We start from the raw sequence: 27,671 nt of genomic DNA, 5'->3' as shown, positions 1-27,671 counted from the left end.
TATGTTTAATAAAGTAGAGACCATGATCTGAGATCCAAAAGATTCCTTACAAGCCTACTCCTTCAATTTATCCAGAGGGGTATGTTTTCAGGTACCCTTTTGAAATGATAATGAGCTGACTGGCTCCTACTATTCAGAAGCAGACAGAAATGAGAGTGTCCAAGCAACGTTATGTAACAATACTTTTATTCCAGCTCTATCATTTAAAGATACATCATAGTGATTAACAAAAATCAAAATATTTGAATTTCCAATTAAACCTGGCAAACTGTTTCTAACATCAGGGCAGCACAGATAAAATTTCTGTTTCTCAACTGAGCGCAAACCAAACCAGGTACAATGGCACACTGTACTTTACAACCATTAGTAAAGCCTCTCAGCAACTCATGATCCTGGCGGCAAGAGCTACGCAATAATGACTCAACACCAACATGCTTCACCCCAAAGATAGCTGCACAGCAGCTATTTAACCGCTCAAAGTAGTTTTGGGACACGAAGCGAACAACAACAGGTAAAACTAAAAACAAAGGGGCAATATTTGGCAGGTAGAACACAATTAACCAACCTGGAAGAAACCTGTGTTAGTGCCCTTACTCTTAGGAAAACTGCTATGGAATTATTAATGATCAGTTACAGGCCTGTACGCGGCAAAAGGGTGCGAATGCATCCCACTCTCCCACCCGATGGTCGTACAAAAGTAAGCGTGAGGCTGGGGTGGCGCATTGCCTCAGTCTTCTTCCCCTGTGCTCTGGCTAGCTGGGGGGAAGGCTGGGGCTGATTTCCCCCACTCCTCCCACAGGAATGAGGCCAGGGGCGAGGTTGGGTTGCAGGGGCAGGGCAACTACCAGTCCCTCCCATGGCTCACCCTCCCTCCCCCCAGCACAGAAATTCCTGCATACAGGCCCAAGTTAAGACATTAATCAAAAGAGTACTATTCATCTGCTTCCAGTGGCAGTTTAACAGACAATTGTTATATGGGATCAGCAACATAGAAAGAGTTTATATCTGTCAGTCTATCTAATCTTGGCTCTGATACTACTTGCTGTATGGTCTTAGGCAAATCATTAAATCCAAAATATTCTGTTACAGATGCTTGAGATCTGGATGCAAACATGTGCACATGATTAGTGTGATGGCAAACATAGGCATTTAAGATGTTAATTATAGCTGCAATTCTGGTAAGTCCATCAGCCAACCCAGACATGCTACAGCACTTACACTTTTTGTGCAGTGAAAGAGGCCCATACGTATCAGGAGGATAATCCATCCATTTCAGTTACCCTGCACCCTGACACATTGTGAGGCTTAATAGGTTAATGGTGGTAAAGTGCTTTGAAGATGTAAACTGATGAATACATGCAAAAAAAAGTTCTTCATGAAGTGGAATCTCAGGTCTATATATATCCAAACATCAAATCCACTTTAGAATACTACACATGTTTTGAGACCCACAAGGGATCTCACAATTACATAATATATTTTCATTAAGCTATTTTGTGAGAGTATTTTGAGGTTTGCATATTTGATAGCTGATCTGTAGCTTTTAGCTAAATATGTGAGATGTTCTACCCAAACCATCTTATCTTGTAGAGGAAGCTGGCAGCTTTCATAATTATTTGTTGATTTCCTTCTCTCTACACAATTCTGTGCACCCTTCTAATGGGCACCTCTCTAGGACATTGTTCCTGCCAATTCTAACTCACTTGAATACTGACAGATCCATAAACCTTTATGTAGTTTGTTTATATACAGAGTTTATTCCAACATATAATAATCTGTCTTGAAAGCAAATTAATAAACTCTTTTGCCATAGCACTGTGATTTCAAATTCACTTTATACACCTGTTGGAAATATGCACTATTTGTCCTACAATTGCAAGGTATTTTTTCAGAATAGGAGGGGCACACGGTCTTTGTTAAAAGTGAGATGGGGAAGAGACAAGACAAGGCTTTGGCTAGCATTTGACAAGAGAACTAAACATTCATTAAATGCCAGTTGCACGGGATAATGAAGTTTCTCTGCTTATGTTTTACATTTTATATATACACAAACAATGCAGTCCTACTGCTCAGGAATCTATAAAATCAATTATGTTTTCCATCCATTTTTCTACAGACACAACACACACTAATTCCATTCACCATGAGATGCAATTGCTGAACATCTGAACCTACAAAGCATAACATACAGGCATAGAATAGAAGTTGTGGTGGTGCAAAGAAGCTCTAAACTCTGGAGGGAAATTTCTGAACTGGAAAGAACAGTAATTATTTGGTATCAATATATCAATTTATGGTGCCGTGAAACCTAGTTTATTTACCCTATTGTTCTGATAACAACATATCACATATATTGCCATCATTCTCTTAGGCTGTTTCTAGACTGCAGGGTTTTTTTGAAAGAAGTAGCCTTTTTTCGAAAAAAATTCACCTGCCGCGTTTTTTCGAAATTAAAGAGAAAGAACACGGCTTTTCTTTTGACGGTGGTACTCCTCATTTCACGAAGAAGAACGCCTTTTTTTGAAAGTGCTCTTTTGAAAAAAGGCGTTCTTGAATGCAAACGGCTTTTTCGAAAGAGAGCATCCACGAGGCGTACAGATAGTTCGGAATGGCTAGCTAGTTCGAACTAGCTAGCCCGTGCCGCGTGTAGCCGCGCGGAACGGGGTTCGAACAAGCCGGCATTTAAAAATGGCGCCGGCTTGTTGTACCAAATAAAAGCAAGCAGGATCTTATGAGGGGGATAAGGCAAAAAGCCACATTTATTGTAAAGATAATAATAAAAATAAAGAAAAGATAGAAGCAAACAACGTTGTTTAACTACTTATTCCAAACACTACTTAATCCTTATACACTTGTGTATATATATATATATATATATATATATATATATATATATATATATATATAACCATTCATTCATACATCCATTCATTCAAGTTCTGTGTATAGTTACCAGCCTGGAAGTTGCTTGTGACAGAATACTGGCCAGGTATTCTGTACACAAGTGATGGTAGTGGGGAGCGAAGTCCTGATCAGGTGCACATCTGAAGCTCCTGGTAGGCTGGCAGCAGAACCTTGGACTCTGATTCCATAGTTTTTTAGTCCAGTTCTTATAGGAATTTCTTCCTATGCCAGTCTATGGAAATTGCTGTATCATGCTGATGTCTCCAGGGTGGCTGCCAGGTGCTCATCAGTGATCTCATCGGGTGGACCTCCAGTTTCTCCACTTGACACCTTTTGGTTGCACTGGCACCTGACGCCTTCTTCAGCCCTTTGTTGCTGTATTCTCAGGCTGGCACCTCTCAGAACCATTCACTCATCATCCAAGCACTCTCTCATACATTCATACAGTATTTTGTATAATAATAAAAGTTGTAGTTACAGAAAGTTTCTGGGTGGTATTGCTTAAAACATTCTCTGAGTGCTGAATAAAGTTACAATGTTTTAAAGAGAACAGGCCTCAATTAAGTAACAATGGCCTTAGTCAATTACAGGGCTTGGCTCCCATAGCAGAGTTAATGGCTTGACAATGCATTGTTACAATGTATCTCTGCAATGTCAATTTCAAGCAGCCCCTTGCACAAGCTTGAGCATGCCCTGGAGCACAGAGGGGGGGGGCTGTTTCTGGTTACATAGGATTATATTTTTAACAGTTCTAAGTTATATTACCTAATACATTATATTCTAAAGGGGGCAATAATAATAATAAATCTAAACATTTAACAATCTTAACAAATAATAATAAGTAAGAAGAATTAATAATAAATCTAAATACTTTAAGTTGTGGGGAACAAATTATGGGGGGTCACTTCCATTTGGGGAATCATTTTCAATACATTAATATGTTATCCCTACATACTCCCCCTTTTGACACTACGATATCTGGTATACTCGTAGTGTCACTTTGTATTTAATCTGTTTAAGAGAAGGTATCGTGAGGCAACATGTGTTTGTGATTGTAATGTAACAAATATTCTTTTTTTTTTTTTTTATCCAGGTTAGGTGACTTTGCCCAGAGCGAGAGAAAAAATAGTGATTTTATCCAGGGCAGCTTGGGCAACAGTTTGAAACCCAGTTAACAGTGCATGAATTTATGTGCTCTCATCCCATATAGTGTAGGCATCCTTGCATTTAGCCCTGAAAACAAAATTGGTGGTGTGCCTCAGTTTCCCTTTTTACATCACACACCAATTTTGGAATTCCCCTTTCTTAGGTGAGAAGCTCCAACACTAATTACAAGTATGAACAGTAAAATACCAGTGTACAAGGCTTTTGAACATACAATGTGCTCTTGGGTACAATTTTTTTTTTTTTAAACCATTTCCAGGGTTTTGGTACAAAATCCTTCACATTGGAACATTGTTACATTCTTAGTAACTGCAGTACAGTGGTTATGAAAGTTAGCATAAGTAGCAGGAACAAATTCATCCCAAGTGTACGCTGACAATTTTGGGTTTTTAGGTTGAAAAGTCTGCAGCCTTCTTTGGCCACATAGGTGTTGCCCCATTGCCCTGTTGTTTTAAATGCAAAGCTCCCTCTTTCAAAGACAAAAGGCCTGGCTGGGTGTGCCTCCCCTGGGAACACTCCTGTCCCAAACACACTGACTTCCCAGCAAGCTGGTCATACCCAGTTACTTGGTTGCCAGACTGCTCCAATTCCCTGGCTGATTCTGCCTCTTTTGAAACAACCCTCAGTTCCTCTGAGATTTCTCCACAGCCATCCACACTGGGTTTCTCTAAATGCAGTTAAAATGTTTAATGCTTATTGAACCTTTCCTGCCTAGTGCAGATTATCTTTAACACAGTATACTAGCTAGTCAGACAGACAGACATGAGACAAACACAAAACATAAAACAATTTTTGTTGCAACAATACATCCATGGTGTTGTAGGGTATTTAGCTGGTACCAGCTTGTCCTGATTTTCTGAAAGACAAAACAAGAACATACTTCTACCCCTTTGGGGGTGGCATTATTATTTACATACTTTCTCTTTTACAAATATGTTTTTATTTCTCTCTGCTTACACTTACTCCTATAGTTAAATATTTTTGTTTTGTAGCAAAACAGGTTTCAATGGTTTTTACCCCTTCTTGTGGGTGAATTACCCCACTGTGTAATTATTAAATTTAGGAGGTGTACTTTAGTTTTCCTTTTATACAGCAGACTAAGTTAGTAAGTTTCTGCTGTGTTAGGTTTATGAATAGAGAGTAGCCAAGAAGCATTATTACTATAATGCTGGGAGGGTTTTAAGTGTGAGATGTGTTTCCAATGATTATTTTAACATTTTAAAGGTTTTTCTTTTTTTTTAAAAAAAAGAAAATCATGTACATATTACAGGGTTAATTATGAACATTAGCATTAAATAACAAGTAGCCCTGTGGATCTTACCAATAGGTGTTTAAGTATCCTGTGATAGCATGCCTTTTATTTAGACAACTTAGCTTTGAGACCAGTGTGTTTAAAACCATCTTGAAATTTTTCCATATGCAGACCCCTTTTTGTTCTGGTCTCAGGTAGTTTGCTAATCAAACTATTTATTTACCTGCAAACATTTTTTTTTTTGTTTGTGCTGCCAGCTAGGGCATTTGCACCACAGACACTTTCTGGCTTGCTTTTAGATTAAAAGCTGTTTGTAGCTTTGTCTTAAAAAGGGACACAATAACTTTTGCCAGAGATTTACAGTTTTGAGCTTTTACTTTAAGTTCTGCTTTCTCACACAGCAACCTGAAAAGGAAATTACAACCTGTTGTGGCTCCTGGAGCCTTCACAGGATTTTGATTTGTTTCCAGTTTTTACCTCCTTCTACAATATACATTGCATGTCACAGGAAAATGTGCATTCTTTGTTTATAATGTTATTTAGCCATATTAATTTTTGCATCGGGTGTAACTATTTCTTTTATGCTCACTGAGTTTTCCTATACTTTTATTAAACAACTTGGTATGAAATGGCTTTACTAAAAACAAAACAAACCAATTTGTTTTAAGCATACAAAACAGTTTACTAACCTACAAAACAGGAGTTTTGGATCTTAAAAACTTTACTTACTATTTACACTATATTTACACACAGATACATGCATATATTCTCTGAATATGTCTAACACTATTTTTACATACCTGTACAAAGATTACATTTACTTTTATTCATTTGGGGGTAGTTAAGTTCCCAATAGAACCCCCTTGAAGTTCTTTTTAGTTAAATTTGCCTGGATTATTTACAGACACTCTTTTGGAAAAGGGCCCCTTTTTCCTTCAGAATGGCTGCAAAGAAACCAAGAATTCTTTTCCTATAACATTTTAGCATTTTCACAACTGCTCAATTTTCTCCAGATTTTGTAGAGTTAACTTTTCTGTGTTTTTTTTTTTTATTTTCTTAAAACACTTTCTTATTTATTAAAATGAAAACTGGCCTTGCTTCAGATATTACTTCTTGTAAGTATTGTTTTAAGAATTTAGATTTTCAGTGCCTGTACTTACTGCTTTTTCCCAGTTTTACCACAAGGCCTTTAATTTATCTTTTGCCTGCCTGCTTGTTTGGGCCTGATCCTGTTTTTCTTGCTGAATGGCCCTTTTCCATGGACACAGGCTTTGTCCCATTACCAGTTTAGCAAGGAGGGTGGCCTTGTTCACTAAACCCCACACCTCCTGGTCCTTTTTTTTTTTTTAAAGCATATTCCTGAAAACTTTGAGAGTGCTACTTTAACTCTCAGTACCCATCCTTAAGGGAATCTAGCTGTGTCTGGGTACTGAGGGACAGACATTTCCACCTTTTTGCTTTTGCAGCAGAGGCTTTTACATTTTGCAGTTTCCTATTTGAATTTTTATAATTAGTTAATTTGAGGAACACCTCATTACAGGTTTCATAGGAGCCAAATTGAAGTTGTGTTTTCTTTTCCCTTTTTCTTTTGGGTTTAGCTTTTCCTGCAGAGAGAGATTTTTTTCTTCTTTGCAGGTAGCTAAGTGGAGGTAACTGTTATTACATGCCTCCCATAATAGCCAAATTGCTGCTGCATATCCTTTGGCAGCATTAGAAGGTCTGTACATGAGGATATACTGTGCCAATCTATCCTCTAGGTCCAAAATATTACAAACATCTTCAAGGGCTTGTCCAGTCCAGGGACTTGTGCCCATATCTCTGAAGGATTTGTTTAAAGAGTGTTATTTCTTTATAAAAGGTGAGGTTTGAGCTCCTTCAAACTTTATTCCTCCCTCTGAGACCGCTTTCCCTGGACTTTTCTTAAACATCTTTAATACTTTTGTGGTTTCCTTTATCACCCCTGAACCCTTGCAGCGAGTGACACAGCCTAGACTATTAATTAATAATCGTAGCTTCTTTTTACAGCCTAAATTATTTTAATAATTGTAGCTTCTAGTTACACAGCCTAGATTATTCCAATGAATAATCGTAGCTTCTTACACAGCCTAGATTATTCCAATAATAGTCGTAGCTTCTATTTACAGCCTAAATTATTTCAATAATTGTAGCTTCTAGTTACACAGCCTAGATTATTCCAATGAATAATCGTAGCTTCTTACACAGCCTAGATTATTTCAATGAATAACCATAGCTTCTATTTACAGCCTAAATTATTTCAATAATTGTAGCTTCTTTTTACTATGAGCTCTTTTGTGAAGCCTCTACCCTCTGGAGGTCAGCAGGCTTTGGTTAACCAAAATAAAAAGAAAGAAAAAGAAAAAAAAATAGAACTGCTCTTTGTAGAGTCAGCTGTGTGCACACTAATGTTTACAATACCTGAGGCTTTTTACCAATATTCCCCCTTTCGCATTCTCCACCAAAATGTTGTACCAAATAAAAGCAAGCAGGATCTTATGAGGGGGATAAGGCAAAAAGCCACATTTATTGTAAAGATAATAATAAAAATAAAGAAAAGATAGAAGCAAACAACGTTGTTTAACTACTTATTCCAAACACTACTTAATCCTTATACACTTGTGTATATATATATATATATATATATATATATATATATATATAACCATTCATTCATACATCCATTCATTCAAGTTCTGTGTATAGTTACCAGCCTGGAAGTTGCTTGTGACAGAATACTGGCCAGGTATTCTGTACACAAGTGATGGTAGTGGGGAGCGAAGTCCTGATCAGGTGCACATCTGAAGCTCCTGGTAGGCTGGCAGCAGAACCTTGGACTCTGATTCCATAGTTTTTTAGTCCAGTTCTTATAGGAATTTCTTCCTATGCCAGTCTATGGAAATTGCTGTATCATGCTGATGTCTCCAGGGTGGCTGCCAGGTGCTCATCAGTGATCTCATCGGGTGGACCTCCAGTTTCTCCACTTGACACCTTTTGGTTGCACTGGCACCTGACGCCTTCTTCAGCCCTTTGTTGCTGTATTCTCAGGCTGGCACCTCTCAGAACCATTCACTCATCATCCAAGCACTCTCTCATACATTCATACAGTATTTTGTATAATAATAAAAGTTGTAGTTACAGAAAGTTTCTGGGTGGTATTGCTTAAAACATTCTCTGAGTGCTGAATAAAGTTACAATGTTTTAAAGAGAACAGGCCTCAATTAAGTAACAATGGCCTTAGTCAATTACAGGGCTTGGCTCCCATAGCAGAGTTAATGGCTTGACAATGCATTGTTACAATGTATCTCTGCAATGTCAATTTCAAGCAGCCCCTTGCACAAGCTTGAGCATGCCCTGGAGCACAGAGGGGGGGGGCTGTTTCTGGTTACATAGGATTATATTTTTAACAGTTCTAAGTTATATTACCTAATACATTATATTCTAAAGGGGGCAATAATAATAATAAATCTAAACATTTAACAATCTTAACAAATAATAATAAGTAAGAAGAATTAATAATAAATCTAAATACTTTAAGTTGTGGGGAACAAATTATGGGGGGTCACTTCCATTTGGGGAATCATTTTCAATACATTAATATGTTATCCCTACAGGCTGGCTTATGCAAATAAAGCCCGGGAAATTCAAATCCTGGGCTTCATTTGCACGTTCAGGATGCATACATTACCCCGCTAGTTCGAACTAGCGGGGTAGTGTAGACATACCCTTAGGTACTCCCATTCTCTGCCTTTTCCCACCCAGACTCCACATCCCAAGCCTGCTCCTGCACTCTTACCTCCCTACAAGACTCCACACCCCCAACACAGCCTGCTTCCTGGTAACCTCCTCCAGCACACTGAACCCCCATTTTGGCTCCACCTCCCCAAGCACAGGAGCCCCACAAAATCTACTAGCTCCAGGTCCCCAAAAGAGTTAATCTAGCTCTGGGTAAGCCCTAAGTCTCGGCACAACCCTTCTCTCCACCACTCCGTCCCACGGGACTGGAGATTGAAGGAATGAGGTGGGTATCTGGAATTTGGGGGGTTTTTTTAAGTCTGCTTCTCAGTTGGAGGCTACATCTGTAAGGGTTTTTCCTTTCTCTCACTTGGAAGCCAGGTCAGTGACATTTTTTTTCTTGTCACCTGTGTGTAGCCCCCAAATGATTTTCTGATGTAAGTCATTTATACACGGAATATCACAACAAAAGAGATTGTAAGAAATCTACACTAGAATAGCCAGTAGCCCAATGGCTAAAATACTTTCCTGTAGTACAGTATAAGAGACCAAACTTCAAATCCCTTCTCTACAACAGGGCAATTGAACTGGGATCTCCCAGAGTCCATGTGAGTGCCTTCATCATCAGCTAAAGGTGATGAGGGAGTCACCCCCCACAACAACTTGATTCCTGTTCAACGTCTCGCTGGACACTGCTTGATGGTAACACTCCAGTCCTTAGTTGTATCTGAATTCATAACCAGACCAGCGTGCACTGCTACTTGCCCGACTAGACTGCAGGGATTCATGGAACTGAGTCAACAAGACAATGCCATCTGCATATTCAAGAGCTGAAAGCAGAACAGCATCCAGCTCAAGGCTCAGCCAACAGCAGCTATCCAAACAATAGAAGTTTAGGTAGGGGCACAGAGTAGTTTATTGGCAATTTACACCTGAAAGACAAGAGTTAAAATTCCAAAGTGAGATCTCTGAGCTGTGTTTGTTGATTCTTATGCAACAAAGGCAGCTAAAGTGGTCTGGGTTAGGAGAAGCCTGCATCTATGGATCTGCTTGACAGCCTTCTTCAGACATGTCTGCCTTCATTCAGAGAACTGTGTTCCTTACTGCTCCTCTTTCTTTACCATGGTATTTATTTTTGTGATTTCAGTCAGCAAATTTATTTTATCTTCTATCCTTTCTCCACCTTTTCTCTCGCCTCTTCTGGAGAAATTCCTGTAATAGTTTTCCCTCACCTGGGACTCTGCTGCAATTGGTGAATCTAAGCAGGGGGAAATGGTTGGAAGCTCCTCCAGCCTCATCACCTTCTTCCAGGGGACCAAAATGCCCTTGCTACTGGAAGCTGATGATGTTTAACACTGCTACAAACTTGAAAAGGAGAAAGTCAGAGGACCAATTTTGCCTCCTCAGATAGTTTCAGCACTGGAAGCAACTGACAGGAGGCATAGTGTGGTTAAAAAAAACCCACGCTCGTCAGCTGATGGCTAACTCAACCAATCAGAGATCGCTACTATGGTTCCCTCGTTCACACAGAGAGCAATCTACCAAGAGGCGACTAAGAAGGGATATGACAGAAGTCTATGAAATCACAGGTGTTAAAAATATGAATAAGGAAGAATCAGGAGTCACCCAATGAAAGTAATAGGCATCGGGTTTGAAACAAAGGACCCATCTCTCCAGCCAGTGCAGTCAACCTGTGGAACTCAATGCCAGGAGATATTGTGAAGGCTATAAATGGGTTAAAAAAAATAATTAGATAAATTCATAGGGGACAGGCCTATCAACAGCCATTAACCAAGATGGTCAGAGATGCATCCTCACCTTTAGGTGCCCTTAGCCCAGGGGTGGGCAAGAGGCTGCCAGAGGCAGGATCCGGGCCACCAAACCACTGGATCCAGCCTGCAGTTGCCTCACCAGAACCCTTAGGCAGAGAACAGTTCACACTTTAAAAAGCCAGCTGTTCTCCATTCTGGATGGCTGGGGAGGAAGATGGGAGACTTCACATGCTGTTCCCATCCCCCAGCAAAATCTCTTAGCTCCCACTGGGCAATAGGAACTCAGAATTTTTGCTGGAAGCAGGGGCATTGTAGGAAGCCTTGGCCCTCCCTCTTCATCTCCCCCACTCTCCCCACCTCATCCCCAGAGTGGGGCCCTGTGGAGAAGCAAACAGCCTGCAGCAGACAGATTTCTGCTGGTAAGCACTAGGGATCTGAAGGACTAGTGGACTATCCAATAAGAAATGCTTATCATATAGTCAACAGGATAGTCGACTAGTTGCTCCTCCCCCTTCCCCCTCCCTTGCCTTACCCCAAGCTCCCTTCTGCACCCAACCTCCATCCCAGATCCCAAAATTCCTCCATTAATATCCTGGAAGAGTGTGGCCCTCGCCCACTTTCCAAAATCTTGGAGTGGCCCCCCCATCAAAAATTATTGTCCACTCCTGCCTTAGCCTCTGACTTCCAGAAGCTGGAAGTGGACAATTAGCGATGGATCAGTGATTAATTACCTATTCCGGTCATTCCCTGTGAAGTATCTGGCACTGGCTACTGTTGGAAGACAGGACCCTGGACTAGATGGACTACTGATCTGACCCAGGGTAACAGTTCTTATATTCAAGGGGGTAAGAATATCACTAAAGCAAATAAATACACTTCTAAGGGCAATCCAGAGCAGGGAACCTTACTACTCAGAAAAAAGGGTAAAATAATATCGTCTATCTGTAGTATGGATCATCCATAGCTCATCCCCTTATGAGACACGATTTGGGTCATAAAGGAGAGAAGTCTTTCACCAGAGAGTCCACTAAGGGTTATCCCCTGAATGTTATTTTTCCTAACAACAGATAAGAAAAAACTGAAGGAGGCAAGTAAAAAAAGGATGCATAATATACATGCTCTGAATTATGGGTGCCTGGAAGCTGAACAATCCAAAACCCAAAAGAAACAGACCCTGACTACTTCAATGATAGAGCATCAGATTCTTCATCTCTCAGATGGTAACTTTCAGACTCCAGGTGATCCTAATAGTGAGAAACAGGTACTTGAGAACATCTCATCCGCACAAGTACACTGTAACACCGGTGATAAGAAACTGTCTGGTGTCTCTTGCAAAGAACTGAGGAAAAGAACATACAGGAATCACTAAACATCCTAATACAACCATCAAAAAAGTGGGCTGTGCCTAGGAAAGCTGCTAATACTATCTATGTTTTGTTAGTCTTTAAGGTGCTGCTAGACCATTCATTTTTTTAAAGTTTTTCCACTTGAAGCTTTTGCATACAAGTTAGGCAGCAAGAAGTGGTTCTCCTTTCATATGTAAAACTTTAATCAATCAAAGGAATTCCACCCACTCTAGAAGATATGGAAAACACAAATATCAGATAAGGAAAGCCCTTCTCAGGACCCCAAAGCATCAAGCAATTTGCAAGGCTATACGTAGAGGCTAAGAACTATTAACCAATTAGTTATGACCATCCAGAAGGTCCGTGAACTAATAAAATATGCAGTCATACTAGATAAAATTAAGAATAAATGCATCTTTATTTTTCTCTGCCTCTATGTTTTTAGTTTTTGTACTGAAAACGTACACAATTAATTTGTAAGTTGCCATATGATAAGCTGGAGCTTTTGATATGCAGGCAAGTGCAGCTAATGGTATAGAAATATGGAATAATGTATCAAATGGATGTTTCTGGTAAAATAATCTTAAGTGAAGCAGCTAATTATTAAAATGTAAATCATTATCATTAGGTATTGGAATCACACCCTACTGACACAAGTGGGTGCACGCATCCTTTAGAACAGTGTTTCTCAACCAGTGGTACAAGTACCCCTAGCAGTACTTGAGAGAAATCGGGGGGCGGGGAGGGGAGTACATCAACACAACTGAAATTTGGAGAAAACTGAATTTTTGTTTTAAGTTTTACAGCACTTTGTTATTTTTGTACTTTTTACACCCAAAAATTTCATCATCTGCCCAGCTACGATTAAGTTGTTTAAACAAATGTCTTGCAATGGTAGAAAAAATTGTGCGTCTGAAAACTGTAGGTACTGGGGGTACTTATTTTTTTTAAAGGGGTACTTTATTTTAAAAGGTTGAGAAACACTGCTTTAGAATTAACATAAAAAGGTTAGAAAAACTATTTTTTAAACAAAAGCTTACATTCTGCAGCACATTGCTGCTACTAACACCATTGCAGCAATCATAACACACATGGGAATCAATCTCTAACTTGAAAAGGCTGGGCTGCACTACCAGCTGCATCTTCAATGCATTTACCATCATGTTGTTTCTACAGTAAATTTTGAACTACAAAATAATTACCTAATACAGCATAAGACTGAGTGAATCCTTTTGGCAGTGGATGGTAAGTTGAAGGTCTTCTTTGCAAGGTGACTAGCATTGAAAATTTGAGCCAGCTGCTTGAATTAACAGTAAAATTACAGCATCAAGACTCAGCCTTAAATAGAAATTTGATTTGTCCTTTTCGTATGTGTTCCTTTTTTTTTTAATTGTATCCTTTGGTATATATAGTTGTGACTATTTTCTTCCACTATTTGATCTGAGGAAGTGGGTCTGGCCCACGAAAGCTCATCATCTAATAAACCATCTTGTTAGTCTTTAAAGTGCTACATAGTCCTGTTTTTTGTTTCCGCTACACCAGACTAACACGGCTACATTTCTATCCTTAAATAGAAAGAAACTGGTCTCTGAGGAAAACTATTAAAATCCATGTTTTAGGCCAAACTCCAGTTTTCATATATGGATTTGAGGGAGTGTGTGAAAAATTCTGATTTAACCCCAAAATCAGATTCCTTACATACATATATAACTTTACTGCATGGCATGATAAGCAAAGAAAACTATGTCAACTATTTTTTAAAAAGATGACTCATAAAGACAGACTCCTATAACATGAAATGTCTTGACAGAGAGGAATGTTTCTTTTTTATTCTCAGGGTTGCACATCTATGGTCTGGCCTCTATATCTTGGTGAAAATGTTGTTACTTAACTACTTCTCAGTCTTTCTTGAAATGGCCAATCATTCAACAGTTGTTTTCACTGTTAAAAAGAGTGCTGAATGACTGGGGTGTTTCATTCAATAATGTACTGACCTTTGACACAGACTAAGCTGCCTATATGATTAAATATTTCTGGGATGGTCCAAGCTGTATCCTGCCAAATGCTGCTCATATAACAAGCTTGGCAGACATTAAGAAACAAAACCTAATTAGAAAGTAACTCAGGAAGCCATTTCAACCTAGAAACCACTATGTTCTTTAGTTTAAAAGAATGTATATATTTTAAGTTGGTCAAAATAAAGCTCATGGACACAATACAAGTGTCCTTCCTGAAGGACAAAAACAAATTAAAAAATTACAGTGCCACTTGATCTAGCAGGTACTCAGTGAAATTTCTTGTATACTATGTAAAAGAAAATAGAGCAGGAATTTAAATGCTTCAGGTGATAATTACCAAATGGAACAAGTTAGTGTTTAATTTCTTTAGCACAGAAACTAAATTCCATGCTGTCAGATCCTCCAACTTGACCTGCAATGATAAACACCAATTGCTTCGCCTTTTCTGCCCCTTTTTGGGGGATGGAAAAGGAAAAAAGAAAAATATATAAAAACAGGAAGTCTTGTACAATGCCTATGACCTTCTCAAAGACCTGTGTATAAACATCTTGTACAATGCAGACTATCTTGATGAAAAAGGTGTCACTGTTTTCTCCAACAATTCCTAACTCACAGAATTTGGAAACGTGTATTACACTATGATCTCACTACCGGCCAAACAACATACAAGTGTCATCAGACTTTTGAAGTGTTTTGGTTTTGCTAAAGTTTTGTCTCATAGGGTATGTCTACACTACACTGTTAGTTCGAACTAACGGACGTTAGTTCGAACTAACATTCATAGCCGCTACACTAGCGCTCTGCTAGTTCGAATTTGAATCGAACTAGCGGAGCGCTTAGTTCAAACTAGGAAAACCTCATTTTACGAGGATTAAGCCTAGTTCAAACTTACTAGTTCGAATTAAGGGGTGTGTAGCCCCTTAATTCGAACTTGTGGGAGGCTAGCCCTCCCCAGGTTTCCCTGGTGGCCACTCTGGCCAACACCAGGGAAACTCTATGCCCCCCTCCCGGCCCCGGACCCCTTAAAGGGGCACGGGGCTGGCTACGGTGCCCGTGCCAGGTGCAAGCCTGCCAGCACCCAGCCAGCAGACCCTGCACTTGGCACGGCACAGAGCCACCCACCCGATGTCCCCCAGCCCACCCCCTCTTCCCGGGACCAGGCTGGCGGCTCCCGGGAGCTTGCCCTGGACCGCAAGAGGCAGGCACCTTCCTGGGCTAGTGCGGACATCGTGGACCTCGTCCACGATCTCCGCACTAGGCACAGGAAAGTGGCCGTCTAGGGCAGGAGAGCTGCCAGCCTGGCCACCCAGGAGCAGGTGTGCATGAAAATCAAGGGGGTCCACTGAGACCCCCGACCCTGAGCTTACAATGGCCGTCCTGGGTCAGACCAAAGGTCCATCTAGCCCAGTAGCCTGTCTGCCGACAGCGGCCAACCCTAGGGACCCTGGAGGGGATGGACCGAAGACAGTGACCAAGCCATTGGTCTCGTGCCATCCCTCTCCAGCCTTCCACAAACTTTGGGCAGGGACACCACTCCTACCCCCTGGCTAAGACTACTCCATGGACCCAACCTCCATGACTTGATCTCACTTCCCTTTAAACTCTGTTCTAGTTGTAGCCTTCACAGCCTCCTGCAGCAAGGAGTTCCACAGGTTAACTATTTGCTTTGTCAAGAAGAACAACTTTCTCTTACTAGTTTCAAGCCTGCTACCCATTCCTTTCCTTTGGTGTCCTCTAGTCCTTCTTTATGGGAACTCATGAAGAACTTTTATGAATGCACCCTCTCCACCCAACCCCTGCTTTTAGAGACCTCTATCCTGTCCCCGCTCCATCTCCTCTTTTCTAAGCTGAACAGTCCCAGTCTCTGTAGCCTCTCTTCATCTGGGACCTGTTCCCAACCCCTGATCATGTTAGTTGCCCTCCCCTCTCCCAGCCTTTCTCTTCCCCTCTCCCACCTCCTTTTCCCAGTCTCCCCCAGTTTTCTTCAATAAAGACAGAGTCAATGTTGGAAGAAACGTTATCTTTATTTTGTACATCAATAAGAAGGGGGGCTAGGGAAGGGTAAGTGGAAGGAGGTAAGGGAGGAATGGGGTACGAGCCCCCGATGGGGAGGAGTGGGCTGGCTCTGCGGGCTTCTGGGGGTGGAAGCTCTCCTGCAGCCCCCGGATTGCTCCCTCTCCCCAGATCGCAGCCTTCGGCAAGTGCAGCCGGGCTGATGGCCGAGTGCTGTGATGTGCCCAGTGTGGGTACTCCGGGCAATCCAAGCCAGGACTGCTTTGCAAGTGGGGCACCCCTTAGAACTGTCTGTCCGGGGTGGGGGTCGGGACCCTTTAAGTGCAGCCCTCGGCTAGCCTGAGACAGCATCTCCACGCTCTAAGTCCTCCTCTGATGCCCTGCCGGCACTGCTTCCAGCCATCCTTAAGCCCTGTTCAGGGTCCACTCAATGTGGACTTGCTAGTTCGAATTAGCAAAACGCTAATTCGAACTAGTTTTTAGTTCTAGACGAGTTAATTCGAACTAAGCTAATTCGAACTAAGTTAGTTCGAATTAACGTTGTAGTGTAGACGTACCCATATAGACTTCAAAATCGTGAGGACTGCCAGAGCGCCCAGTGAAGTTAGGTTACACTGTCTGAGAAAGTGGGGATTTTCGGGGGCTCAAAGGGTCAGTGCTAGGGTTGCCAGATGGTTTCAACAAAAATACCGGACACGCTTGACATTACATCACAATCTACATTCCATCTTATTTAGAAAATACTGGACATTTATATTTTCCTCAATTTGTTTCCCAAACAGAAAGCTCACATACTGGACTGTCCGGTTCAAAACCGGACACCTGGCAACCCTAGTTGGTGCATGCAGGGGGCACTCTGTGCCCTGGGATGTTACTAGTTAAATGTGATAGGGAGAGGAAGATTTATATTCTCTGCAACAACAATGTCCAGTATTTTCTAAATAAGATGGAATGTAGATTGTGATGTAATGTCAAGTATGTCTGGTATTTTTGTTGAAATCATCTGGCAACCCTAGCAGGTGAGACTGATGTGCTGGGCTGGGCAGCCCAGGCCTACAGGTCTGAGAGATCCTTAGCTGTGTTCAAAGCTCAATAAACCCTCCTGTTTGGTGCTGGTGGAGAGTTGCTCTGGTCTAAAGAATAGGGATGCACTATTCCCTCTGGGAGTGGAGGCCCTGGGGGTCCAGAGGGTGTGGAACCCTCCTGGAGGGGCTCATGGTGGAGGCAGGCATCCTGAAGGCCCGGAGAGGTGCCGTCCTAGAGGGAGAGGGGCATATCTAGGTGAGAGTGGGCAACCCAATGCAATCTTACAATGGTGTGGCTGTGCTGCTGCAACCATGCTATTGTAAGGAAACCACTGTAGCTCTCCTCGTGACAAAATAAAATCACCCCCGATGAGGTGATGAACCGCTGTCCACACCTGTGCTTTTCATCATTAAAACTTGTTGTTCAGGGGCTGGTTTTTCCAATACACAGAAAGGAGAAGGTACAAGTATGGAGGTGAGAAAAATGTATGTAGAATTACTGTCCCACAGGGTGTGTAGGTGGAGAAGGCTTGGACCAAGGCACGATGTCTTGTGGATGGAACTCCATGTTGCTGCTTTGCTTCATAAGTATCCTGATTGCCTCATACTTGCAACACTACCGATGTTGCCGATGCTTTTGTGGAGTAAGCCCTTACCTCTTGTAGGGATGGAGATGTGCCAACTGATAAATTCTCTGAGAGGACATTGCTTGCCCTCACCTACTCTTTCCACTATGGCATCCAAGAGTTTAACTGAGTTTTTGATCTGTTTCTTTCTTTGCAGGTAAAATATTAGGGCTCATCTAACTTCAAGGAAAATTAAGTCTCTTTTCTGTGATGAAGGATGGTCTTTCAGGAAATATCTTAAGAGTGAACAAGGCTTGTTGACTCAGTTGACAAGGCTTCCACTGAAAGGAATTGCCTTGGAATTCTGAATGTTCTGCTCAATCTGGGGTGCAATCTAAACACCAGTACGTATGTTCATGATTTTTATAGTGTTTCTCCACAACCTGAGGTATGTGGTGAGATGCCATATCACCCTAGCTCCCTTCTGTCAAGCTATTGCCTAAATATTAGGACATGTTGCTTCATACTCTGGAATCAAGTTGGTAAAGAAGTTTTCATGAATCAAGACTCTATCAATGCTGTTGCCTTGCTTGTAGGGAAGTCAGAGGACCCCTTCCAAGGTCTCATACATTCCAACCACACTATGAAATGGAATTTCTCATTGCAGAAGGCCAAGATAAGAACATCAGAGCTATACCATCAGAAGAGCCCGGGAAGATGGGACTGAGTGCTGGAAAAGAGCATTGATCAGTTCATCTAACTTGGCAGCAAGCAGAACATAAATAGTCACCACAAGTGTACTACACTGAATAGATCTCACTTATGGATGCAAAACAACATCTTTGCATTAAACCTGTGTAGAGTGTACTTTACGTACTGAGCATGGGTCCCATGGACCTAATTAAGGGGGTCAAAAATAGGATGCAGGGGTCATCAGGGCATTGGTTACCACCAGGCCTTAGGAGGAGGTTGCTGCTTGAGTGAACGAGGCTGATTCTTGATCTCCTGTCTGGCCTGATCTCACTAGGCAGATGTGAAGAAATTTCCACTAGTAGATTTTCTGCCGTGCATAACTAAGGCCAGGTTGATTTAAGATACACAACTCCAGCTACGAGAATTGCAGACCTGGAGTCAATGCACCTTAAAATCAGTTTTCTGGTGCAGCCCCACAGCAGGAGGTCAATGGAAGAAACTCTCCTGTCAACGTCCCTTACTCCTCACGACTGTAAGGAATAATGGGTTCAACAGGGACACCCTCAGCATTCGATTTAGCAGGTCCTTACTAGACCCACTAAATCAATCTTCTGGGGTTTGATATTTAAAGTATAGATCATCCGGTAGGTATAAACAAGGCTTTATGCTCCTGACGATGAAAAAGTTGGATCAAGCACCATCTGCAGTGCCATCAGTAAAGCTGATGAAAAGCCATGGCTACTGGATGGGACAGGAGATGGACTTTCTGAGTCCTGGACTCCTGCTGGTGTGAGAATCTTCTCGATGAGAATTAGTCTTGATTACGGAAGAGATTTTTGATTTTAGAGAGTGAAAATATACTCTAGAGTGGTCTGAGTCACCAACCCCACTGTAAGTTGCATCTTATTGCCTTATACCTATGGAGTTGGTCTGAGAAAACTTTTAGTATTTGGTGATTCTCTACAGGAAAGAGAGGAGAGAGAGTATTGCTCCAGGAGCACAAAAGGAAAAGATATAAACATGCTAGGTCTGCCCCACATAGTGCAAGCAGTAATATTCATTAGTTTATAGACCCTCATAGCAAATTAATCAGGAGCATATATGGATACTACAGTGATGAGTTTCCCAAATATACCTATAACTAAATAAAAACTGATAAATGGCCACAGCAAAGACAATACTGATTCCAGATTGGGTGGTAAAAATATCTATTTTTGAACACCAAAGAAGAGAGCTTTTAGGAAGGCAGCATTCACTCCCAAAACTGATTATACTCCAATTTCAAGCATTCCCAGGAATGAAACAAGTCACTTCTCAGAGAGGAAAAAATAGTATTTATTCTCTCTGCAGCTTTCCCCAATAATTACATCTGACTAGTATGGAAGCTCTTTGAGAATCCCACAAAATGTCTCTTTTTGTTGAGGAAGAGCTAATTTCACTATCCAGATTGTAAGTGCCTCGATAATGACATCAAAATATAAAAAACATTTTAAAGTTCATATTCAAATCTAATTGGATTTCAGAAGAAAGTAAAAGTTGTTTAATTTTTGTGATGGGTACATATCTTATAAATGCAGACACAGAAATCTTATAAATGCCAAATATGAGGAAAATATGAAGGAAAAATAAGTCTAGTGTAAAGGTTACTAGCTTTGTGATAAGAATTTATGTAAACTCTTTGTGGGGGAAGAGGGAATTCAGATGGGAACCTGCACTCTATAGTACCGGCAAAGATATGAATGCCTTTTATCCTCCTTATATCCTTGGTGAAATAGTAGAGAACCCTGAGATAAACAGATGCATATGTCAACATTCCTCACTGCATCCTGCTGCTGCAATTACTGTTTACAGCTAGTGTCTAGAGGGAACTCATAGCCTCATTACATGGGAATGTCGGAGGAGAACGATTGCATAACATTAAGACACACGGGGGCAAGTTTTACTGGGTCATTATTACAAAGTACAGGTGCATTCCTAGGCATGAGTTTAAAAGCACTGCCCCCATCATCCCCAGGAGGACAGCCTGCTTTTAAGGAATGTTTATACTAGAAAACGATAATCAGATAAATTATTCAGTATTTGTTTACTTTCTCTTGTACTTTGGGATGCGAGAATGAAACTTCTTGCCTTCTCTGGGACAAGACTGTAAATAAGGAACTCCTCTACAGGTGTGCATAATTTGATTGCAGTGATGGGGCTGGGATGGGGCTGTGATTCCTTGGATGGAAAGCAATTGGTGCAGTGACTAGAGTACTGGAGAGGGTGTAAATGGGAGGTGAATACAGGCAGTGTCTACTGTAATATGAACCTGAACGGTGGGATGTGTATCTGAATCAAATCTCTAAACCTTCTGAAGTTCACACACCACTAATTTTACTACCTTTTTCCATTACAGCATTTCCGTTTGCCATATACTCATTTACATAACCAGAGGATCAACATCTAGTAGGTAAATTAAGTGATGCAGCTGATGTTGTTATCCCAGCTACTTAATGACACTTTAATGTGATTATGGAACAAACAAACAAAAAAGCCATTCAGCACTGATGGAGTGTTTATGGCACATGGTAACTTTGCATGAAGTGTGAAAAATAGCACGTTCTAAACAGTACAGTGGAAAGCACTTTTTAAAAACAGTTCCAAAGAATAACGAAGGGAAAAGAAATATGTGATTTCTTAAACACTTGTAAAAATCTGAAACCAACATTACAGTTATCACTATACATTCTACTGTTTCAAGGCAACAGTCTGAGAAGTCTTACAAGAAACTTCACCTAAGGGCTGGTTATTACATAATTGCATACTTTGGTCTTCTTTTGCCTTCCTCTGAAGCAGCCACCCTTAGAGACAGGATACTTGATTAAATGGACCTGATACGTTATGACATAGCATGTTCTGTTTTTAGTGTAAAATAGTTCTTATTAAATCTAAGCTAACTGAAAGGTTGCTTGATTTATCTTTATTTTCATAAACACTTAAAACCCTGATCAGAACAAATATCTTCAGCCATCCTAGAAAAATGCTGTGGGAGATTATTTGTGATACTTGGAATTCATTTCATGGATCAAAGTTCAATTCAGTAACTTCCAAGTGCACAAACTAGACTACTAGATGAACGGAGCTGGTGGGAAATGAAAGGGTATTGGAATGGGATGACAAGAGAGACCCACTTCCCATTTTACACATAAGTCTTCAGGGGGAAAAGAGTAGGAGGAAAGCTAGTTTACCCTCAGGTGTAAGGGTGTAATCTTTATTTTCTTTAGCCACTGGGGGGAAAAAGCTCTCAAATTTGTAATGCTATAAATTACACAAAGAGATTGCCTCACAAGTTATGATGTAACTTGGAATGGAAAAATATACTAACTTATGGAAAGGCACCTCTTCTGCCAATATTTTTGATATACAAAGAGTTACATCATTCAGAAAGATTATTCCCTGCAGGCGAATGGCAGGAATTTGAAAATTGGGAAGCCTGACAAGCGGATGGGCTTAGCCTTGCATATTGCATTGCAGGTACCTGGCTTGCAAAACCATATCTGTTGCTATATTTCTACAAAACCAGGCAGCCAACAACATGACAACTAAAGTTCTTCAGTCAAACTCTACCATATGAACAAGAAACAAAATTTAGAACCGGATGTGGGGGAATAATAGGAACTAACAAGTGCGCAACGCAAAATCTGATTTAATAATATCTTTTCAAATAAAATATTACTGACGTCTGCAAAAAGACTTGAAACATTACATTATTACCAGTTTTGACCTGAGGCAAAGCAGAGCACCAAAAACACATTAAGGTTTCTGCTCAAGAATAAATGGGCTATGCTGCTATTATGCAATTTATGAGTTAGGCTGGGCTGAGAATACTGAAATCCAAAACAAAAGTCTGCAAGTTACTCAGCAGCACTGTTGTCAGACTGACTCTTATGATGCTACACAAAGAAACACCCCATCCTCATCTTTTCCCCAAATGCCAACACACAGTTTGCATTAAAAATATGTCCTGCACACTAACAGCTAAAAATCTATGGCCCATATCAAAAAATGTATTTACATTCCTAATTTCCACTGATTTCAAAATATACTGAGGTTCCACATCTGTGGAACTCAGCTAATAAGAGTACCAGTAATCACAATTTTTATCCCCTGCCAAAGAAAAAAAAATGTTGGCCAAGAAGAAACCTGCCATTTCAGACATGCCTCAAATGTTTCCCTTTCTCATACATTCTTTTCTTTAATATAGTTCTTTAAAGGGGAAAAAAATGGCTACTATAGGAGAAATCTTTGTAAATAAACTGGAAGTAAAAAGAGGTTCTGTCTAAATAATTTCCCCCTTTTATACCAGAAGAAATAAAAAATTCCTTGAACACTTGATATTCAGGTAGCATTCACAGTGATGGACAAACTGCACTGGATGCTGATTTGATCCTTGAACTGACTTCAAACAGAATTTTTCTCTCCCTCATTTTCCCGTACCCAGTCATTTGTTTTTCCAACAGAAACTTAGTTCAACTGCAGTAAATACCACAAAAAATACCATGGTATTTCAGACCTGCCTAGCAAAAGCATAAAACATTTTATGTGATTTCCAGATCAAAGCAGTCTGGATAGTTCACCTTTACTTCTGATAACTCAAAATACCTTAGAGAGCCATCCATCAATAAATGGTATTTGCATTTCAGATACAACATTGGGAACATAAACAATTCACTTTTACAATAGAAATATAAAGGAATCAAATGAGTGCATTAAGTTATATCTTGGCCATAGAATACTTGTTCAGCTTTTGCTCCTCACTTAGCCTTAATTTATCCCTCTTTTCACATATGCAATTTTATTTTATATTATTTGCATACATTACAAGCTGCACATTATAAAATAGCAAATAAGTGTCTATATTAATTACACATCACATTAGTCCCGTGCTCTTTTCTAGTGATTTGTTTGTACAAGTGGAGAAATATTTTTTAAAAGAAAAAATATTTTAAATATGCCCTCTATTGTATATGAGCAGTGGCCATTAAAGGAAGAAAGCCACAGTGAGATATGGATAGGTCCATTATATCCCACAGTTGTATGACTGTGAATAAAATCCAAGACTGCTTTAAAAAAATCCTCAGGTCATAATAGGCAACTAATTTGAATGCTCACAATGTCATTGTGATAACTATCATGCATTCTAGGTATTGAAAGCACTATGAAAAGTAGTATAACACACTTTGACAAATGGTTTCCACTGGCTTCCAACCTTCAAGAAGTTAAAATTAACAGCAACTTGGCTCGATTTTAACTTAGTCTTATTTAAAATAGATGAGTTTGTACAAGGATTTGGGTTTATTTATTTGCAGATTATTTGCCTAGAAAGTCTGGGGCATGAGATACCTGCATTACAAATAAGCTCAATATAATACAGGCTGAGCCTCTCTCATCCGGGACTCCCTAGTCTGGCAACATCCGTGGCCCGGCAGGACCACAGACATTGCTAGACCAGAGAGCCCCGGTTGCAGAGGTTGGAAGCTGCTGGAAACAGAGCCAGTTTGGTTCAGAAGCAGTCACAGCAGGGACACTGTCCTGGAGCCCTGGGGTTGCCAGGTGTCTGGTATTTGAGCTGTTTGGAAACAAATTGAGAAAATATAAATGTCCGGTATTTTTTTAAATAAGATGCAATGTCGATTGTGATGTAATGTCCGGTATTTCTGTTGCAACCATCTGGCAACCCTACCAGTGGAGTGGGGAACCCAGGGAGCAGCTGCTACCCTGTGCGGGGCTGGAAGCTGGGAACAGAGCCCCACGAGCGGCCTGGGGTCAGCAGAGCCAGGCAGGTGATCAGAAGAAGGTCAGAGGTCTCCACATTCTCTCAAAGCAGCTGTCAAGAAGAGTCCCAGGAGAGCCCGGATGCCTGACCTCCCCTGGTCCAGCAAATTCCCTTGTTCAGGACCACTTCAACCTGAGGGTGCCGGACAAGGGAGGTTCAACCCGTATTCCATTTAAAATGTATTATTTTCTTTATGTTCCTCTGAATGAAAATCTGATCTTGATCCCATCTTAGCCTGGAATATGGTCTGACCTTTACTCAACTTCAGTTCCTGAATAACACAGGGGAATATCCCAGAAGTCATTATTCTTAACAATTGATTTAATTACTAGGAAATTAGTAGATCTCACTTACCTAAAGACTGGTACAGCTCAGTCATTTTAGGATGATCCCAGCAGGTCGTTTGTGTCTCATGGCTAAAACACAAAATATGAAGATTTTAGAATGAAATAAATACAGTAGAATTTTCCCTGAAACAGACAGATACTTCTCTTTGGAGATGTCATTTTTCCTTAAATAGATTTCCATATTTAGAAGGTATATGATTCAATGAGTAAATGTTTATTCACAGAGCAGAATGTGTATGTGACAGCAACAAGGATGGCATTTTTCCCAGTCAAAAATCACCAAAATTCATGGCTTTTCTTTTCTTTTCAAAGATAGGTAAGTTTCCTGCCACCAGCTTTGAAGCTAAATTTTTATCCCTTACTACCATATTACATAATGAGCAGTGCAGCATGTAAAAACAGCTATAATTATAGTGTCCAACCAGTTCTGAAGCAGTGACCACTATAGTGGCTACAGCTATAGCAAACTAGCCATACTCAACCGGCCAAATCTGGCTAGTGGCTAGCGCGTTGGACACCATGGCTCTATAATGTACAGAGTGCCACAGTGTCATATTTGGGGATTAGAGAAGGAAGTGTGCCCAATGGTTGCTATGTATACTCATAACACTAGCTATGAATCTGGCCCATTATATTTAGTGATGGGCTCAATATGGAATATTTACGTCGAAACTGTACACAACCCCAAAACCGTGGCTGAGTAATGGCTTTGGTTACATTTCTAATTAAACTAATTTAATATTTAAAATTGCATTTTAAATAAAACACCCCTATTTTCCACACAGAATTGTTCAAAATGACAAAAATATTAATGAAGTTTTGTCAATTTTATTCCAGTTTTTCAATGAAATGCATAAAAGATTTGATCAGCAACTGAAATTTCTGAAATTTCTGACCAGGTCTACTTTAAGTATTCACTATTCAGTTAGGTGGGTGAGATGTCAGCTACAACAGGCAGTGATAGTTGTCCTACATGTCACTTTAAGTGATTATACCAAAAAAATATGTTAAGAACATAAAAACCGCCATATTTGGTCAGACCAAAGTTCCATCTAGCCCAGCATCTTTGTCTTCTGACAGTGGCCAATGCTAGGTGTCCCAGAGGGAATGAACAGAACAGGTAACCATCAAGTGATCCATTTCCCATAACCCATTAGCAGCAACATCCCTAACCATCAAAAAAAAAAATGAAATTCTATTGAATCAACGATAGAAATGTAGCTGTGTTAGTCTGGTGTAGCTGAAACAAAATACAGGACTATGTAGCACTTTAAAGAGTAACAAGATGGTTTATTAGATGATGAGCTTTCATGGGCCAGACCCAGCAGCTTAAACTGCTTCTAAACCCAATGTGTTCTAACACATTGATTTTTTTTTCTTTCCTGTTGTTGCTGCAGTTTGTTTCTTGGAATTGAAACTGGAGTTCAATCTCCTGCCATAAGTCCATTGTAAGTTTTGAGAAGCAGTGCCTTTGGGAAGCACAAAAACAACTAAAAAGAGGATTTTGAAAGCCTGCAGAATACACAGTATGACCAGAATGCAAATTGGACAATCTCTGCATTGAATCAAGCAGCCGCTAGCTTAACAACAGAACGTGATGCCAACAAGCATGTATCATGAGAGAAAACCAACAAACTAACATACTCATGAGTTCATGACTCTTAAGGTTATATATTTTGATATTTAAAATTGTGATCATATATAATATTATAATAGTAGTCTGAGCTTGAAAAAAGCTCATTTGTCACTTTTCCTGCCTAATATATTAAAGGGAGGCTGCAAGAAAGTGCAAGGAAAAATGTTGAAACTCGCGAGAGCCAAACTATGAGTAGCTCTTTCACAAGCTACCCCCGGAAGGCTGATCATAATTTCAGTCTCTGCATTTGAGAGACAAAGGGTCTGTTCCTTTATTTGCAAATTGGCACAAAAAAAGATTAAACCCAATCTAGAGCTCTTTGAAGTCAGTGGAGAGAATCCTACTGACATCAGTGGACTTTGAATCAAGACTTTAGAGCAGACTGCTTCTTCCAGTATAACAGTCTGTGCTCTGGGAAACTTGGGGGTAAGATTGTATTGCAGAGGGAAAAAAATCCTTCCTTGAATTCTCCTTATGGGGGGCAATGTTCTTTAGCTAACCTAAGAAGGGGTAAAATCTGTTCCGGGACTCTTGTAAAAGTTAGAATGATGTACCTTCCTCTTAGTTTAGCTTTCTACTTAGAAGAGTGGATTGGTTAGTTGGCACAAGTGAACATTTTACTGATTGAACTCTACATTCAGGATGCTTCTTGTTTGTAATGATTTCCAGGCTTTGCAATGAAGCCACCACAAAGATCAAATGTTTGAGAAAACAAGACCATAACCATAGGGAGGAAAAAAAAACCTAAGGCACAGAATGCACCAGGTGGATACAAGATTTTAAAGAAAACTATTCCTCATTGACCTCAGTATCTCTCTTCCCTTTATAGAGGTATAGATTGCAAACACTGAAAGAAGGAGAAGGAGATGGGACCACTGCAAAGGTCTTGCTTTTCATGGAGCAATGCAACAGGAGGCGGCTGTAAAATACACAGGCTAAATTGAGATTAATTGTGAGTTCCTGGGTTTTTTTAGGTAACCCAGAATACAAGTCAATGAAAGTCTGTGCATCGGTCACTGACTCATCTGATTTCCCGTGCTCCCCACTAAATGTGACAGAATTAGGAGACATGGGGTGAGAATACAGCATTATCTGCTTATACTTTGTGAACTTGGATACAGCTAAACTGCATTCACAGAAAAAAGAAATAATTATTAAAAAATATTTTTGAAAATGCACCTGCTTACTAGGAAACAGTCCTGGAAAGAAAATAAGCTTCAGTGTTAAGAGAACTCCATTGCAAAACTACATGACTCAGGACTTTGGTAACTAGAAACATAAATAGGTCAAGTGACCAGAAGTTGTTACATCTGATGGTTATTCAATATCTACATGAAATGATTTTGATATTCTTGCCATATTTCCCCAGG

At 40.3% G+C, this 27,671-nt stretch overlaps 1 protein-coding gene across 15 annotated transcripts in view; it reads right to left on the bottom strand.

Annotated features, from left to right (window-relative positions):
• DMD (dystrophin) overlaps positions 1-27,671 on the bottom strand; it is a 2,135,104-nt gene that overhangs the window by 101,198 nt on the left and 2,006,235 nt on the right. For all 15 annotated transcript variants that reach the window (XM_075916549.2, XM_089775838.1, XM_075916586.2 and 12 more), the window contains one exon: positions 24,673-24,734. In XM_075916549.2, coding sequence (XP_075772664.2) covers positions 24,673-24,734 — 62 coding nt within the window. The remainder of the gene's footprint in view (positions 1-24,672; positions 24,735-27,671) is intronic.

Source organism: Pelodiscus sinensis, chromosome 1, assembly GCF_052426305.1.
Source record: "Pelodiscus sinensis isolate ZL-2025 chromosome 1, ASM5242630v1, whole genome shotgun sequence".
Classification (NCBI taxonomy): Eukaryota; Metazoa; Chordata; order Testudines; family Trionychidae; genus Pelodiscus; species Pelodiscus sinensis.
This window is presented reverse-complemented; position numbering and strand designations above follow the sequence as displayed.